This window comes from Xiphias gladius, unplaced genomic scaffold (assembly GCF_016859285.1).
Source record: "Xiphias gladius isolate SHS-SW01 ecotype Sanya breed wild unplaced genomic scaffold, ASM1685928v1 HiC_scaffold_1475, whole genome shotgun sequence".
Lineage (NCBI taxonomy): Eukaryota > Metazoa > Chordata > Actinopteri > Istiophoriformes > Xiphiidae > Xiphias > Xiphias gladius.
In genome coordinates, this window is record NW_024401805.1 from 245,588 (window position 1) to 263,149 (window position 17,562).

The following is a 17,562-nucleotide window of genomic DNA, read 5'->3' on the forward strand; positions in this document are numbered from 1 at the left end:
AATATCCCTGTGTATAAAGTAGTGTGTAGTGTTACTGTGGTGCGCTGCAGCATCCGTGACCCACTGCCACTGAGGTGCCGTCGAGCAAGGCAGCGAACCTCACACTGCTTCGGCAGTGTGTGTAACAAAGGTCTTAGTTTCACCTTCTCTGGTTAGTGTCTCGTTTTCGGTGTTTTTACCCTCCATGGGGGTGGAGGGAAACGCCGACACAGTAACTTGACCAATGACCAGTAACTGAAGGGAAAAGTTTCTCTGATCTGCTGTATATATCTACAGGAATAAAACTGTGTGTCTGTCAGACCCGAATCACATGTCGTTTATCCAGAAGCCGAAACTCTTTATTTACTCATTGAAAAGCTGGAGTTTTTCATAGTTATTAAAAAATATAAACGATGATGATTTAAGAAAATTAATTTTTAGTTATGTGACTCAGTAAAACCCTTAAACGGTTCTGATGTGCACTTGAGGAGAAACTGAGATGGCCGTTCAGTTCTGATGCATCTAACTTTGTCCCAAAGAGGAGACGGGATGGACGTCTACTTAGAGTCCACTCTGCCTTTTCCAGCACTAATGTTTCTGTCAGTGTTTAGTGAATTCTGTCGGAAACAGTGAGGGTCTGAGCCGACGTTGCTCTGGTTCTGGTGGATATGAGCGCACACCCCGCAGGTAGGTTGAAGTAGTACGACGCAATGGCAGACACTTCATTCGTTCATCTAACTGAGTTTGTTATGTTTTTGTCTGCAGAACCATCATCATCATCATCATCACCACCTCTCTGGCTCCTGATTGGATGATGGAGCTGTGAGGCGGCGACTCACCTGGCCTGTCACAGTAGCACCTGCTGTGACAGGAAAACTGCAGTAAGTTCAAGTACAAACATGATTCACCTTCAGCCTTCGCTTCACAAACGGGAGACCTGCAGTAGGAGAACCTGATCCGAACTGGACCCAAAGATGTTCTGACCCAATCCCAGATGGGCCTGAGGATGGTAGGACTCGATCCAAAAGGCACCCCGATGGACCAAACTTCAACCTGGTCTAAGAGTGTACCCGATCCAGAAGTGTACTTGAGGACAGGAGGAAGCTGTCTGGAACGGTCCAAAGAGCCATTAGTGGTCAAAACCAGTACAGGGTCTGTTTTACAGACCTACTGATGAGGTTTTAGTGTGGAGGTTGGCTTCTGTCTTCTGTCCGTTCTCCTCTGGCTCCAATAACAACAAAGTATTGAATTTCAACATGTTATTGAATCTTTCTTTCATGAGCCTGTAGCCTCAGAAATACAGCTTCACCCTGGAGATTAGATTTCCTCTGACATCACCTCCTGAAAGTCAAAGCTCAGGGTCGTCTTTTCTCCTCCAGGAAACTGTCAGTCGAGCATCAGGTTTTTATTTTTCATCTTTTCCCCCGAAGACAGAAGAACTGAACTGACAGAAGAAGATCTGACAGCCGTGATTCGATCCAGATGTTTGTCTGATGTTGGAGAGGACACAAATGTCTCTGCCCCAGGAGGTTTCAGACGTTCGGAGCTACAGAAACGCTGCAGCAGGACGGTTTCTGACATTTGAGCAGTGAAGTGTCCGATTTACGGGAGAGGAGAGCAGCCATGGTCACGAATGATTTTCTGATCCCGTCATCCTGAGATCTTTGGACCAAAACTTGGTTTTCACAGACAATGGAATCATTTTCTACTCTTGTTGGAAAACAAAAGGCTGTGATACATAACCGGATTTTAATTTATCATTTTGAGAAAGGACGGAGTGATTTTTGAGAACGACATAATGTTGAAATAAAACACTCTTTTTGACATCGAGATGATAAAACAACACCTGGAGAAAACAAACGGCGATTTCCTCTCAGAAGACGGTGATTTGTTTTCTTGTTGTTGCAGTGAGAAGAAGAAACTGATTCTGCAATTAAACCTGAGATCCACACTTTGGCCCTGGTGCTTGTTCAATGTTAAAACTGAGCTGTGAGATCCAGAATTTAAAACCTGGTTTGGATTTATTGGCCCCATATGGACTGACAACTGTCAGAGATCCCTGAGTGTTTAAATTCTCTCTTGTGTACTTTAACTCTTTCTTTCATCTCTGTGGTTTTCAAACCAGAGATATCAACAGTCACTTCATACAGAGGCTCTGGACCAGGAGCCTCCCGACTACTAAGGTAATAGTAATAGTAATATTGTGGCTGTGGAAAAGGTAAAAAATAAATAACAGTAAAGGTACTAGATTAAATTCCGTGTGACATTAAAAAGGTCTTAAATAGATTAAGTTAAATTTCCTTCGGTGAACTGACCGGACTATTTCTCCTCTCGTCATCCTGCAGCTGAGGGAAACCCCGTTATCGTTAGAGACCAAAGAGGTTTTCATCAACGGACCGTCATGGGGTCCAGACAAAGTCCAGCAGCGGGAGATACGAGGTTTGAACGGGGAGCACATGGAAGCAGCAGATGTTCGACCATCTGACAAATGTGCTCATACATGGATGAACCGTGTAATGCATGACTGAGAATCGGCTAGAAATCAAAGATGTTTCAGGAGAAATGGAAGGAAAAATGTTCACAAACATCAGGTCTGAGCTTTGCTAAATCGTCCAAGTAGCAGAATCATTTCAGCCTTTTAGACCTGAATCTGAAAGTGGGTCGGTGCGGTTGCCTTGGCTGGTTTCCTGCCGTGGGTCCCGGGTAAAGTTAAACCAGTGCAGGCTCTGGTTGCTGCTATATTTTTACAGGTGTCGTCAGATAAACCCCAACTGAAATCTGAGGGGTAATAACTCCTGTCACTGCTCAGTCCAAAGTCCAACCAGTAACTGTACCCAGTGCGGCACCAGTAACATCACGATGTTGCTGACCAATCAGATAACTTTACAATCACGTCCACCTGAGAACCAAAACGCCAGTAAATCGACCAATCACTAGTGATTCTCATCGACGTTTTTATTCATTGTGTCGTCTCCCTCTAGCGGACTACAAATCAGATCATCGGTCGGTTGTGGCGTCCAGTTCTGACGTGACCCGATCGATAATCTAAAATCAATAACAGTCGTAGCTGACGTTGTCTCCGTGTCTGTAGGAGGCGGTAGGACAGGTCCGTCTCCTGCCTCCGAAACGCCAGGAAGCGTCAGTGTTTATTTACGGCCTTTCAAAGTAAAAGTTCTACAAAATAAATCAGTCTTCCTAGCTTTTTCTGGAGCTTTCAACCATATTGTGCTGTTTTCGTGGAGATTTCTGGCGTTTTGATTTCAACCTACGTCGTCTTATTCATGTTGCTTAAGCAATGAAGACACATGGTTATATGGTCAGAAGTTCTGGAAAAAGCCAGTAAGTGGACCTTGAGTCAGTGTTCATTAATCTCACTGTTAAAAACTGGCAGAAAAACGCACATAAAATGACACATTTTTCATTCGAGTCAAACTCTTAACACTAATAAACGATCACTACTACTTATAATAATATCATTAAACTATTTTATTCCTACAGCATGATTCATGCATAAAATGCAGCACAGTCCCTTTATATGAAGTAAATAAAGAGTGAAACTAACAATAACATGGGTAGAAACAGCAGAATATGATGAGATGTGAGTAAAAACAAGACAAATGAACTTAAAAAAATGCTTCAGGATAAAGCGATGTCACACAACAGGCCGAGTATTTGTTGAAACGGGAGTTTTCCGATCTGTGAATCAAACGGAAGCTTTGAGCAGATCTCGTCAGGTTTGATCAGGGGTCGATGATCTGCTGTCAACCGATCATTTCATTGCCGACTGAAATGCTGAACCTGACGATGGGGAACTGGGATTCTGGGCGTCCTGCCGACGGCTCACGTGCGTGGATCCAGGGGAAAATATCGAATAATTCCCTGGCAGCTCTGAACCGGTGAATTATTTGATATTTTCCCGTGGGTCCACGCACGTGAGCAGTCGGCAGGACGCCCAGAAACCGACGTACTGGGGTCACGTCAGCGTTAAGTAATGATCACCACTGTCAAAGCGACCTGGTGATTTAATGAACCTCGACGTCCCCCGTTTACATCCTGGAAGGGACATTTGTTCAAGGCTGTCAACTGGCGGGGGACCGAAGACCCCCAGGGGCCCCAGAAGTCGTTTTTATCCAGACAGTTTGGTTCTACATAATTTGATTCATTGATTTGTCAGAAATTTGCTCCACTAAAGTAGAATATTAAGTCTGCTGAGTCCTCCATTCTCCATCTCGTGGTCTTGGTCTTGTTGATGGACTCAACAAGACCATGGTCTAGTTTGAAGACCGGAACACTATCACTTTATATTTGTTGCTCATTGTTATAAAGTTGTGTTTTATCAAACTGCTCCGGTGTTTTGTGTGTGTAAAGTAATGAACAGACAGAAAACGTCGGTAAGGTGACGTTGTTCCATCGCAGGGGAACTTTTACGCTGCCGTCGCAGCTCGTGCTTCTGTTTGTTACCTGTGTAGAGCTGCAACAATTAGTCAGTCAACATAACATTAATCTGTATTTTAATCATCGAATAATCATTTTTGAAGCAGAAGGGTCAAACACTTGCTATTTCTAACCCTAACCCTCAGAGGTTAAGATTTTACATGATAATACACAGAATCTCACTGGGTTTTGGGCTGTTGGTCAAAACAAAACACCTGAAGACGTCGCCCAGGACTGCTGGAAATTACATTGATCTATCGATCGATAATCAATAGTTGCAAGTTTGACAGGACACTCCTTTAGTTCATGAACGCTGCACACTAATTGTAACGTTCCTTTAAAGGCTCATGGAGGTGAAATAAAATCCACATGTTGTGTGTACGATTTTATTTTAAAGTTAAAGCTTTAGAGTTACGACGGTGAGAAACTTTTATTTTGAAGTGCAATAAAAGAAAAAACCAAAACACCAACATAAACATTATTAAACATCATCTGTGGAGACCAGATGTAACAATCGTTCACACTGGATGATCCCTGGCCCTGGTTCTAGAAAGAATCCAGACCCAGAGGCCTCGGATCCTGCGATTCTTCTCTTGAACCCGACCTGCTGAACATCTGGCCTGCTGCGGTCCCAGATGTTCCTCCTTGGCCTCCCTAGTCTGTTCTGGAACCCGATGGCCTGATCGGGGGCCGCTGACACCGCCGCCACCTGGGGACCCGTCTGCCCGCTCTCTGACCGACAACACAGCAAGTGTTAGTGTGGATTTTCAGAATAAAAGCCATGGCAACATTGAGTGCGAGGGTCAGAGGGCCTGCAGCGTCCTTCGGGCTTCATCATCATCATCATCAACATCATCGCCATCATCATCAGCTGTGGATCTAAATACAGATGTGGTGTTCGTCAGCCAGCTGAGGCGTCACTCGTCACTCTCAGCAGGAAGTGTGAAAACCTCCGCAGGCTGATCTGAGATCAGCTCTGACCTTCGCTCGACTTGGATTTGTTTTTCACAGCTTCCGTCAGAAATGAAAAGTGTGTGAAATGAGAATCGTAAAGCGACCTGGAATAAGCTTCTGGCATCTGAAGGAAACTGAAAACTGAAAATGAATCTGGTGGATGAGCGAAGTTCTCGTCGGCCCGGAATATTTAACAGAACAGTTTGTGCAGCGTTCGACAACTTGGAGACTTTTTAAAGACTTTTAAAGCAGCGGAGACCAGAACCTCCCGGCTCCATATGATGCCAGCTCATAGTAATATCAAACAATTAATGTTACCTGGACCCATGTTTGGATTACTGGGGGCCCGGGGGGTCAGGATGCTCCTGGTCCAGAGCCTCTGTATGAAGTGACTGTTGATATTTCTGGTTTGAAAGTCACAAAGCTCAGTTAGAAAACCACAGAGACACAAATCCACCACAAAGAGACTGGAAAGCACCATAAACCTTTCGTGTCTCCTTCAGTCTGGGGGCCCCATACAGGAGGGGCGGGGGGCCTTTTACTTTCGTCCACGTCTGGACCCAGATAAGTGGCAGGAAAATTGGATTTTTACAACAATATGCAAACACTGACCCACAGTAAGCGGAGACGTCAGGACACCGCTCATCCTGTCAGACAGACTAAGGCTAGTGTGTTAGCAGTTAGCTCTGTTGATGTGTAGGGTCTGTAAATACACGAGTGCAGCGCTCATTCAAAACGCGCCTGTCATCTCAATAGTTGTGATTGATGTGTTTAAGAGGTGTTGGTTTATTCTAATGGTCATTTCGGAGGCTGTAATTTGTGCTGCTGTTGAATTGTACTGGGTTATACTGAGAGGTGTTCCTAATATTTTGCCCGTCCCATTTAAATACTAGAAACAGTCTAATCTAGGTGTACCCATTCAACTGGCGAGTGAGTGTAGATGAATTTAATCACTTTCCCTGAACTGGAGAATCAGTGTTTTTACTGAAGAACTTAAAACTTAAAATGGGTCTGACGTGGATTTGCTTCAGAAAATCAATGGAAAATATATTTTTGCATCAGGGAGGAAAATATTTGAACCAGTTTAACGTCATTTGAAGCCATTTTCTCACTCATACGTGGCCGTTAAAGGAAACAGAAAATAGACAGCGTTGGATGACGCATGGTGTAACGTTACGTTACCATAACAACAGCGGAGCATAAATGACTTGTTCCTCCTGTGATAATCCGAATGTTTTGTGCTCGGGGGGATAAAAAGTAAACTGCCCTGCTGCGTCTTAAACAAAGCGCTTTCGTTTCAAGTGACCGTGTGTAGCGGTCGTTCTGGTCTCTGTCTGACACAGTCCCACGCTTTGGACGATCCAGGTTTTGGAGCTGCAGCTCGTTTCCCGGGGAATCCAGGCTTTGACCGGGAGCGGCCATCTTTGAGACGCGTCGTCGTCTGATGGATGAGGTCAGCTACGTGGATGCGTCGCCCCAGCTCTGACCCGCTGTCGTTTAATGTTTCTCGTTTATGTTTGCTGAGAGCCGCTCGTCCAAAGACCTTCGCCGTCGACACTGGGCTTCCTTTGTTCCTCGACAACGCACTCGAGAAGTTTGAAGTTGATAGGATGAGCGGTTGAGGAGAAAATCAAAGGACAGACAGAGATTCTTCCATTTATAGTCAGGTGAGTGAAACTGCAGGTTAGCATGTGTTGTATTAATAATCATGTGGTGTCAGTCTGTTGTGTCTGAACAGCAGCTGTGTCCCAGCAGGACATTTTCATCTGTGTCTAGTGTGAAATCTTTCCCTGCAGCCAAACCGAATCGTTTCCTGTCGTCTGCTTTGTCTCACTTGATCTCTGCTTCTGCTTTTACAAAAAGTGAACATGAACCATGCTGCGATTGGACGGTGAATGGCGATTTTTTGTTTTATTTCCGTGTAAATATGTCGTCAGCCAGGAGGTCCACTGAAAATGACAACCAAGGTAACAACCATCAGCGGTAAAAAAGTATTATCAGCAGCCTGGGGATTCACTGTAACACATGAAAAACGGAGAAAACCAGGTTTACACTCAACAAATGACAGTTCCAACATTAAAAAAACAAAACAAAACCTCATCATACCTTCTTCTTGTAGTTAAATTTCAGCTGCTGATGGTTTTGAATCCCGTAACCCCGTCTTTTCTAAGTGTTTATTTTTTGGTGGTGACTTTTAAAAGAGTCGAGGCTCAAACTCTTCAAGGTTGTCAGGAGCTTTCTAACTCCTTGAACCACTGAAAGGCAGTTTTACAAGTTTCCCTTAGAAGTTTTGAGTCTTCACTTTGGGCGGTGAACTTCAAACTTTAATGAGGCACCTGAGGATCAAACCAGAACCTCAAAACTTGTAGAGCGTCATGGACCACCTCCAGCGTCTTGGACAAAGACACTGTAAACCTGGTTTCTTAGAACTTTTCAGTCTTTCCTCTGGACATAAACCTTCAAAACTGAGAGCCTCAGGACCATTTTCATTGACTGTCTGTGTCTTTTCTCAGACTTTCCAAACAAACTGTTAAGGCATTTTAGGTTGAACTGAATCCGCTCAGTAGTGCTAAGATTAAAAAACAACACTAACGCTTTTATTGCGAAAAGACAAGAAGAGTCACGATCAGAATCTTAAAAACGTAAAAGTCAACAACATTTTTATCCTGTAATGATCGAAGCTTCCATCTTTAAAGGACTGGAAGAGGAAGACGTTTACGAGGAATCATTTAGAAGAGCTTAAAAAAGAAAGTGATAGAATCCATTCATCTCAAAACGAGTGAAAGAGACAGACATGTACAGACCGAACTATCTGTCAACAGCGAGAACGTTTCTCTAACAGGAGGAGAATCTCTCTGCTACACTGGACACAGAGACACTGAGGAACCAGAGCGGAACCAGAACCCAAATCCAGGATAAAGAGGTTCGGTGAATGTGGTGTTGAAGGTGCGGAGGTGGATCAATGTGTCAGAGGAGACTTCGTAGAAGGACAGAGTGCCGGCAGGACAGTCCACATACACGGCTACTCTGTGAGAGACCGAAGACGAGGAGGAGACAGATGTTCTTATGTTCTTGTGATAGACAGAGTAACCGGGATCATCGGAGCATCTCAGACTCCAGGACTGATCGTTCCTTCCAAACCAATAGTCATCGCTGTCTCCTTTCCTACTGATTCCTCTGTAACTGACTGATATATCGAGCCTTCCTCTCCACTCCACCTCCCAGTAACAGCGACCAGTCAGACCAGTTCTACACAGCAGCTGAGTCCAGAAGTCAAATCTCTCTGGATGGTCAGGATACGACTGATCCTCCTCCACATGTGTCACCGTCCTGTTGTTGTCGGACAGTTTGAGGAATCCGTTTACTGTGTCTGTGTCGAGTGCGAGTTCACACAAATCTGTTGGAGAGAACGAGACACGAGACGGCTGCAGTTATTGATCCCTCATCTGTTCATTTATTGACAGTTTGAAGATGGTTGAATGTGCTGCCTTGTTTTCGTGAATCAAATTTAAAACACACTTACACTTTCCTCAGACCTGGTGTCAACCATCGCACTCCACCAGGCTCCACCCTGAAAGAAGGAGGGGGGTCAGACCAGCACGGTGTCCTTCAGCGTGCAGACATGGACATTACGTCGCTCTCATACACAGATTGCTGCATTATTCTGTTCAAATGCAGGCTGGTATGGATGGATGTACATTCACCAAAGAAGAAAAGGAACCGGAGTCCTTATCTTGTAATTACACGGAGAGACTGCGTCATCGTTCGTCTTCTCCGCGTGACATCGGTTCGGGTGCGAGACGCGCGCTCTCGGTCTCTTGCTCTCGAGCCGACAAACTAATGTCACAGCAAATAGGACGAAGCCACAAAGTCGGTCCTGAATGAAAACTCTACAGTAGCGGTGGGTTCGCTAGACTTCCTCACAGGACGACATCTGAACCTCAGCTTTGTTTCCACGTTCCGGCTCTGAGATCAGCCAATAAACATGACGGAGATTATCGATATTTGAGAAGAGGGAGACACGATAGCGCGACATATCATTATTGCTGGTATGTTGTTATCGGCGTGTCAACACTGAGCGGGTCTCTAAAGTCTCTGGGATTGCTCTGGTGAAAGCACTCTGAGTGCTCAAAGCCGCTCTGTCGAAAGGTTTGCACGCTGGACTTGTCCTGATACAGCAAGAAGTAAAGTCCGATACATAAACGTCTGTAGTGACGATAAATCTGAAATCCCTGCTCAGGTCACAGAATGCGGCTGACAACGCCTGATTTCATGACTGTGAGATCTTTTCTCCTAAATGTGACACTGAAGTCATAATTAGGAGAAAAGCCGTCTTCTGTTGTTGTTGAATTCTAAGCACTTCTGCAGAGATCTGTCATCAGCTGTGACAGAGGAAATGTTTCCAGCGCTCCCTCCTATACCAGACATCGTCTGTGGCTGCAGCAGGGCCTCTCCATACCTGAGGGTGTCCAGTCTCCAGCGTGGATCCTCCAGTCCGGCAGACAGCAGCTTCAGTCCCGAGCCTCCTGGACGATTGTAGCTCAGGTCCAGCTCTCTCAGATGGGAGGGGTTGGAGCTCAGAGCTGAGGCCAGAGAAGCACAGCCGTCCTCTGTGACCAGACACCCTGACAGACTGCAATCACACAAAAACAACACACGGGAGCCCTCTGTCAACACCTGGCGGAAGGTTTTTTTCGCTTGATTTTTGTCTTGTTTTTTAGTTTCTGGTCCATTTTGGTCCAGATAAAATGTGTTTGAAGCAAATTTAGAAATCTACCTTGATCGTCATGTGTTAAATTTCATAATTACACAGCTGAAGCACGAAAATAAAGAAAGTAATAAAAAATCCTCATGGAAAGTAATTCTCTGAGTCTAAAAGTACGGGCGAAGTTTAGTAAAATGTACTTTACAAAATCCTACACAGGTTAACTCTTCATCCACTCATGTAAATCAGTTTTAAAAGGCTCATCGGTTAAAGAGGGGGATGAATCTTGACCTGAGAGTCTCCAGGGTACAGTGCGGACTCTCCAGTCCAGCACACAGCAGCTTCACTCCTGAGTCCCGCAGGTCGTTGTTGCTCAGGACTGGGAGCTGAGGACTGAGGACAGAGCTCCGCAGCTTCCCTCTGGGAGGCCACAGCCATTCAGTCTGGGGAGATGATAACAAGGAATTAAAGAAGGAACCGATTCGATCTCAGGGTCTTTATATAATGATGAGTAAATCCATCTGTACACTTACAGAGCTTTGTTAGAGACTCTAAGCACTGCCAGCAGCCTCAGAAGAGCCTCCTCGGAAGCAGAGTATTTCTTCAGGTCAAACACGTCCAGATCTTTTTCTGACGACAGTAAGATGAAGCCCAGAGCTGACCATTGAGCAGGAGAGAGTTCATCTGTGGAGAGACTTCCTGAACTCAGGGACTGCTGGATCTGATCCACTAGGGAACCATCCTTCAGTTCATTCAGACAGTGGAACAGATTGATGCTTTTCTCTGCAGAAGGAGTCTCTTTGATCTTCTTGATGTACCGGACTGTTTCCTGATTGGTCAGTGAGCCACTTCCTGTCTGTGGCAGCAGGCCTCGTAGGAGAGTCTGATTGGTCTGCTGCGAAAGACCCAGGAAGAAGCGGAGGAACAAGTCCAGGTGTCCATTTGGACTCTGTAGGGCCTCGTCCACAGCGCTCTGGTAGAAGAATTCGGACTTGTGTGTTAGCGTTTCAGACGTCTGGGGGGTCGATTTCTTGTCTGACAGCAGATTGACTCCAGAGTTGATGAAGGTCAGATGGACATGAAGAGCAGCCAGAAACTCCTGAACACTCAGATGGACGAAGCAGAAGACCTTGTCCTGGTACAGCCCTCTCTCCTCTATGAAGATCTGTGTGAACACTCCTGAGTAAACTGAGGCTGCTCTGATATCGATGCCACACTCTGTCAGGTCTGGTTCGTAGAAGATCAGGTTTCCTTTCAGCAGCTGCTCAAAAGCCAGTTTTCCCAGAGACTCAATCATCTCCCTGCTCTCTGGACTCCAGTGTGGATCTGTCTCCGCTCCTCCATCATACTTGACCTTCTTCAGTTTGGACTGAACCACCAGGAAGTGGATGTACATCTCAGTCAGGGTCTTGGGCAGCCCTCCTCCCTCCCTGGTTTTCAACACATCCTCCAGAACTGTAGCGGTGATCCAGCAGAAGACCGGGATGTGGCACATGATGCGGAGGCTTCGGGATGTCTTGACGTGGGAGATGATCCTGCTGGCCTGCTCCTCATCTCTGAATCTCTTCCTGAAGTACTCCACCTTCTGTGGGTCAGTGAACCCTCTGACCTCTGTCACCATGTCGACACACTCGGGAGGGATCTGATTGGCCGCTGCAGGTCGCGTGGTTATCCAGAGGCGAGCGGAGGGAAGCAGATTCCCCCTGATGAGGTTTGTCAGCAGCACGTCCACTGAGGTGGGCTCTGTGACATCAGTCAGGATCTCGGCGTTGTGGAAGTCCAGAGGAAGTCGACACTCGTCCAGACCGTCAAAGATGAACGCAACCTGGGACGCGTCAAACCGGTGGTTTTCTACCTCTTTGGTTTCAGTGAAGAAATAATGAACCAGTTCCACCAAGCTGAACTTTTTCTCTTTCAACACATTCTGCTCCCTGAAGGTGAACGGAAACGTGAACTGTATGTCCTGGTTGGCTTTGTCTTCAGCCCAGTCCAGAGTGAACTTCTGTGTTAAGACTTCAGAAGACTTGGGTTTCCAGCTTTAGAGACCCCCTCAAACACACACTGGAACTTCTCCTTCAGCTTAGATTTGAGTTTACGTCGAGGAACTGTAGTTTCTGAATAAAAAGAACAAACAAGGTTAGTAAATTATTTTGTGAATAAAATACGACAATCCCCCTAAAAAACGCACATATGAACACATTTCCCCTCATGTCCTGAGACGTTAGTAAATGTCCCATCAGTGTTCATCCATGTTGTTGAATCTTTAGAGAAATCCTCTTACTGCTCTGCAGAGAGTCAGCCAGCTCCTCCTGCTTCAGTCCCCTCAGGAAGTTCAGTGTGATCTTCAGAAATGCCTCTCTGCTGCTCCTCCTCAGCTCCTTATCCTCACCTTCCAACACCTCCTCATCCTCCCTCTGACTCTCTAAGCATTCTGGGTAATCTGGACCCAGAACCTTCTGGATCTTCTTCAGCTCGTTCTTCACAAAATCGACAATGTTCTCCTCCAGCAGCTGGAACAGAATAATATATGAATGACACAATCAAACTGAAATCATGGAGCCAAACATCAGATCCATGTTGGACAGACTGACGATCCACTGGTCTACAAAGTGCAGCGTGGAGATGAGTGCGAACAGAACAGGTGTACAAGTGGTTGTTGTACATGTACAGACCATAAATATGGAGTCCAGGTGTGTCTGATGCTGCGGGGCAGACTGACCACTGGGAACCTCTGAGCTCTCCTTGTCGACTCTGTGGAGGAATCGTGAAGAATTAGCTCACGTTATGTCTGTCCGCACAGACACAGATGCAAGGTAAAGGTCCGTGAAGCGATGTCTGGATGTGAACAGTGAATCAGACGACTCCCTGTAGCGGTAAAGGCTGACTAGTCCTGCTGATCCCACTGAGAATCAACAGCTCAGTCTGCAGCTGTTTGTGGCTTTCAGCTCTCCCTCCCTCACTGAACACTGCGGAAGTGCCCCGAAGCAAGGCACCGACAACCTCCAGCTGCTCCACTGGAGCTGCTCAGTGCCTGCTGGTGTCAGACTGGGCAGCTCCCAGTATGAACAAATACAACGAAACAGGAACATTTGAAGGGATCAGTTTACTCCATCAGACGGTGGAACAGCATCTGAAACACCCACCTCCCTCAGTGATTGGTCAGCTGTGTGCAGGTGAGAGAGTGGGCGGGGTCTGAACTTCTCTCTCAGCTCTTCTTTCATTCTTTACACAACTATTTCTGCCAGTTTTCATGTGAACAACTGAGGTCAATGTTCTGAATGTCTTCCAGGAGAGACTGTCTCAACACGGGAGAAGTTATCTCCATATTTAAACCACATCACGTCTCCACCCTCTCTGCGACGGCCAGAGTTTTACCTCCACCTTCCAGTGTGGACGTTCACAACAGATAGAAACACTTTGATCTCAGACGTGGTCCAACAACACGTCGTACAAACTAGTTCTTTTCTAGAATAACCAGAGTCTTACTGTCAGTCACAGCTTACATCTGATCAGCTGATGGACATCGTCCTTTAAAGTTGATGTCAAAGTCAATCGACCGGTCACTCTTGAAAGACAGACAGCTGGGTTCAGGAGAGTCTGGTCTCTGCTGCTGGAAGCTGAAACAAAAGCAGGACTGATGAATGTGCACGTTGGATTAAAAACTGGTGAAAAATATGTTCAGTCTTTTAATAAACACCACAAATAACTTTTCCAGTGAAATGCTTCTCTGACAGGTTTAAATTCTTACCTTCCATCGGCAGATTGTCTGAACGTAAGAAGATGTTTCATTGACGGGTCGCTCTTCATGGACACACAGCTGGGTTCAGGTCCGGGTCCAGGAGCAGCAGAGTCTGGCCTCTGCTGCTGCTCTGGGCTTCAAAACAACACACACGGAGCTTTGAGTGTGAATAATGATGGTGGAGTGATCTGAGCGCTGAGCTCTGACATGGAGAAGAGTCATGGACAGTTAGAGATTCTCGTCTCACCTCTGAGCCCTGGTCTGGCTCTCATGTTCCCCACACAGACTGGTTTTAGAGGCAGGGACTCCGTCCTCTCTGTCCTCACACCGACTCATGCTGCTGAATTCACATCTACATCAGGTCACACAAACTTTCTGCCTTCATGTGGAGAAGAAACACAAATCATTCGTCTGCACATCAACTGAAATCCTGCTTTACATCATTTCTCCTGTAAAAATATCAGCTTCTCCTCCACTGATTGGCTCCTCTTTTCTGTTTCTTGTCAGTGTCGGTTGAATGCAGTCAGACAGCAGTGTGAGGCAGAGGAAGCTGCCACCAGCTGCTGTACTTCTACTATCAGTCCACTAACGTGGCGTCATGAAGCTGCAATGTAGTGAAGAGCAGCCCAGCACACACACGAGGCTCGGCCGCCTGTTTTCATTCACTGACACACAGAAGGACCGAGATCCACTAGTTTTATCTGACACAGTCTCTCCGTCCACAGCGTCCCTGTAGAAAATGACTTTGAGAAACGAGCTACAGCTGATTATTTCAGAAACAACTGGGACTGAATTTATTTCACCTCAAAGCTCCAATATTAAGCATGCAATCATTTGTGAGCTGCGACTAACAGCTATTTTCTCCATCAATCATTTGGTCCATAAAATGTCGGAAAATAGTCTAAGAATCATCCGTTCAAGTTTCTCAGAGTCCGAGGTGACGTCTTCAAATGTCTCGTTTTTTCAAACCAACAACCAAATCCCCAAAATATTCAGTTTACAGTCACGTTAAACCGAGATAAGAAGGAAATCTTCATTTCTACAAAGCTGAAAACAAGGAAAATCTTTTACCCCGACTTTTTATGGGTCTGTAAATTCCTACTAACTGCCTACAGAATTTTCCTGTAAAGGACTCTAATTACAGACATGAATCATCAATCAGTAAAACTGAGACAGTGTCCAACTGGTCCTCTTCTACTTCTAATTCACATGAATCGACGAGCTAATGTCACCTACAGAGTCACGGGACAAAATCCTGTGGTTTAACCTTTAATAATGTGTTTTATGTGTCCGTCCTGTGTCTTTAATCCCCCGTCTGAAGCTGAAAAGTGACCAGTAACTACATCTGTACCTGAGTAAATGTACTCAGTTACTTTCCACCACTGTTGAATAACATGATCCTGAATACTGATCAAAAATGTGAAATCAATAACAGATAAAGTGTCAGTAAAGCCCTTACAGAAACACGAACAACATGTTCAGTATTGATCAGTGATGTGCAGCAGGGTAACGTCGATGGAAAACATGAGCGGCGACACCGGTTCCTGCTGCAGCAGGACCGGGAGGCCCCTGACTCATCTGATGCGGTGTGGACTGTCTTTCTGGATATCGTACGGAGCCTTAAAACCCTGTCGGTGCCACACTGTGTCCGCATCAGTCCTGTCAATCTAATGACGGAGCTCTCACCGACAGAGCAAGCCTCAGCTGTTCTCCAGCGGCTGTCCGACCGAGCTCAGACCGCATCTAGCGGCTCAGACAGCGGGAGGGCAGCGGCTCATCTCCGCCTCCTCCACAGGCCGGTTCAGGCGGGAAAAGCTGCCTTCAGTCCTCAGTACGTGGAGCTACACTTTAACAACGACTCTGCGTTCAGCTACTGACCATCGACTAACTCCGCGTCTGCTCCTATTCCACCGCTTCAACTCTACACATCGACACAACATGGCGGACATATTTAATGTCGGTCCGGACTGTACAGTTACAGCTCTGACGCAGTTACAGTAACACCACTGTAACTCCGACGTCAGGTAACTCAGGTAACGACAGGAAGTGCTAACGAGTAAAACCTTCGGATGGAGAAATAATCTGCGCCACGATGATCAGAGAAAGTCGAAATAAACTTGGTGGCGGGAAAACGAAGTGTAAGCTAAAGATGAGAAAACTTATCAGACAGAACTAGAAGTTTAAGAACATGTCGAGTTGTAGTTTCACCTGGTTTAGAGACACAAACGTTTGGAAACAACCAAACTGCTGGAGTCCGTTTCAGGAAGCAGGTTTGGTGAAAAGCCAGCGTTTGCTGGGGAGTTTCGAGAAACCCGCACCACTTTAACTGAGTCTCGCAGTCACCGTGGAAAACCCGACAATCCGGGCAACCCGGGCCCGGTTCCTGCCGAGTTTCCTCAAACTGACGCAAATCAATGAAACCCGAGCAGCATCAGAAAACACGATGCGACTCTGAGTTAGTGCCGGAAACAACGAGCCAGAGCTCAGGAAACATCTCACCCACACGATGGTTTAGCTGAGAAACGGAATCACGGTTGTTTGTCCCACCCTCAGCATTTATTATCGATTACCGATCAGTGATGCTCTAACGGAACTAATATCTCTTCGTTGAGGGTGAGGTGGCGCCCTCTGGTGGCGGACGGGGGAACCGCGTGACGCCGGCTTCATGAACGCAGGTACATCGGCGGGTTGAAAAGATAACAAGACTGAAATCTTGTGATTGTCGTCGCTCTACTCATGACAGCTGTTGATTCTTCGATACAAACGTTCATGCTTCATATTAATGCGGATGGAACTGGACTGTTAAAGTGACAGAGACGTCCCCTGTGCGTCCTTTAATTCTCTCCGGACTCCGGTTGTACTTTCTAGCTCCTGACTGTCACTACATTCTTTGCTGTCATGTTTTACAGTGTACGTCCTAGTTGATATTTTTGAATGTGTCTCTTTTTACAGTGCAACTGTACAACCGCGTATCCGCTGGTTGCTGACCTGGCCGTGACGTCATCGCGTTGCTTAGTTGCAGTCCCCACCTGTGACCACCTGGGGGCGGTAGCAGCTCGTCAGTTCCGCAGTAACACCGGTGTTGATGAGAACAGAATAACAACAGATGTGAGGTCAGTTCCACTTTACTTTACTGGGTATTTAATCAGCTGATTCCAGTGTTTTTCAGATGATCTTAGACCAGCAAACAAATAAAGGCTCATTTCTCCGCCACAATTTAACCGTGTGCTGTGATTTCAAAGTTTTTCAAAATAAGGGTTAAGTGTTCATTCATTTTACACTCCCCTCCTTCTTCAGTTAAACACAAGGCTGCAAACAGGTTTCTTCGGGAGAGATGTGTGATTTGGTTGGGAAATCAAATGTGCTGGTGAGATATAACCAACGCAAAAACAGTTAACGCAAATAAAATGTTAGCAAATATGGGGCTTGTTAGAGTGACGGAGAAAAACTATCAAGATCATTTACAAACTGACATCATAGAGTTTAAAAAGCAACCAGAGTCTGATTCAGCTGAACTTAGTCTGGACAGACCCGAGCAGTCCGGCACCGATGCCCGCAGCTCCACTGAGTCCAGCCATGTTTAAGGCTTTGATGAAGTAGAAAACCCAAAGATCGGATCAGTAAAGTTCCGGTCGGAGCAGGGGCTGTGTGGTCCCTCACGGGTCCTAGGAAACTGTTTTCAACTACAAACCTGCGGATTATTGCGCTTCATTTAAATCTTGCAGCCAGTAACTGAGTACATGCACCCCAG

At 46.0% G+C, this 17,562-nt stretch overlaps 1 protein-coding gene across 1 annotated transcript; it reads right to left on the reverse strand.

Annotated features, from left to right (window-relative positions):
• Positions 1-4,412: 4,412 nt before the first annotated feature.
• LOC120787436 (NACHT, LRR and PYD domains-containing protein 7-like) lies at positions 4,413-16,501 on the reverse strand. The gene is given in 13 exon segments (XM_040123084.1): positions 4,413-8,764; positions 8,883-8,938; positions 9,827-10,000; positions 10,364-10,451; positions 10,454-10,515; positions 10,606-12,083; positions 12,086-12,186; positions 12,354-12,582; positions 12,745-12,823; positions 13,576-13,689; positions 13,821-13,946; positions 14,059-14,190; positions 16,020-16,501. Coding segments are annotated over 12 exon segments (3,135 nt in total). The 5' UTR covers positions 14,148-14,190; positions 16,020-16,501; the 3' UTR covers positions 4,413-8,225.
• Between the last annotated feature and the right edge of the window lie 1,061 nt (positions 16,502-17,562).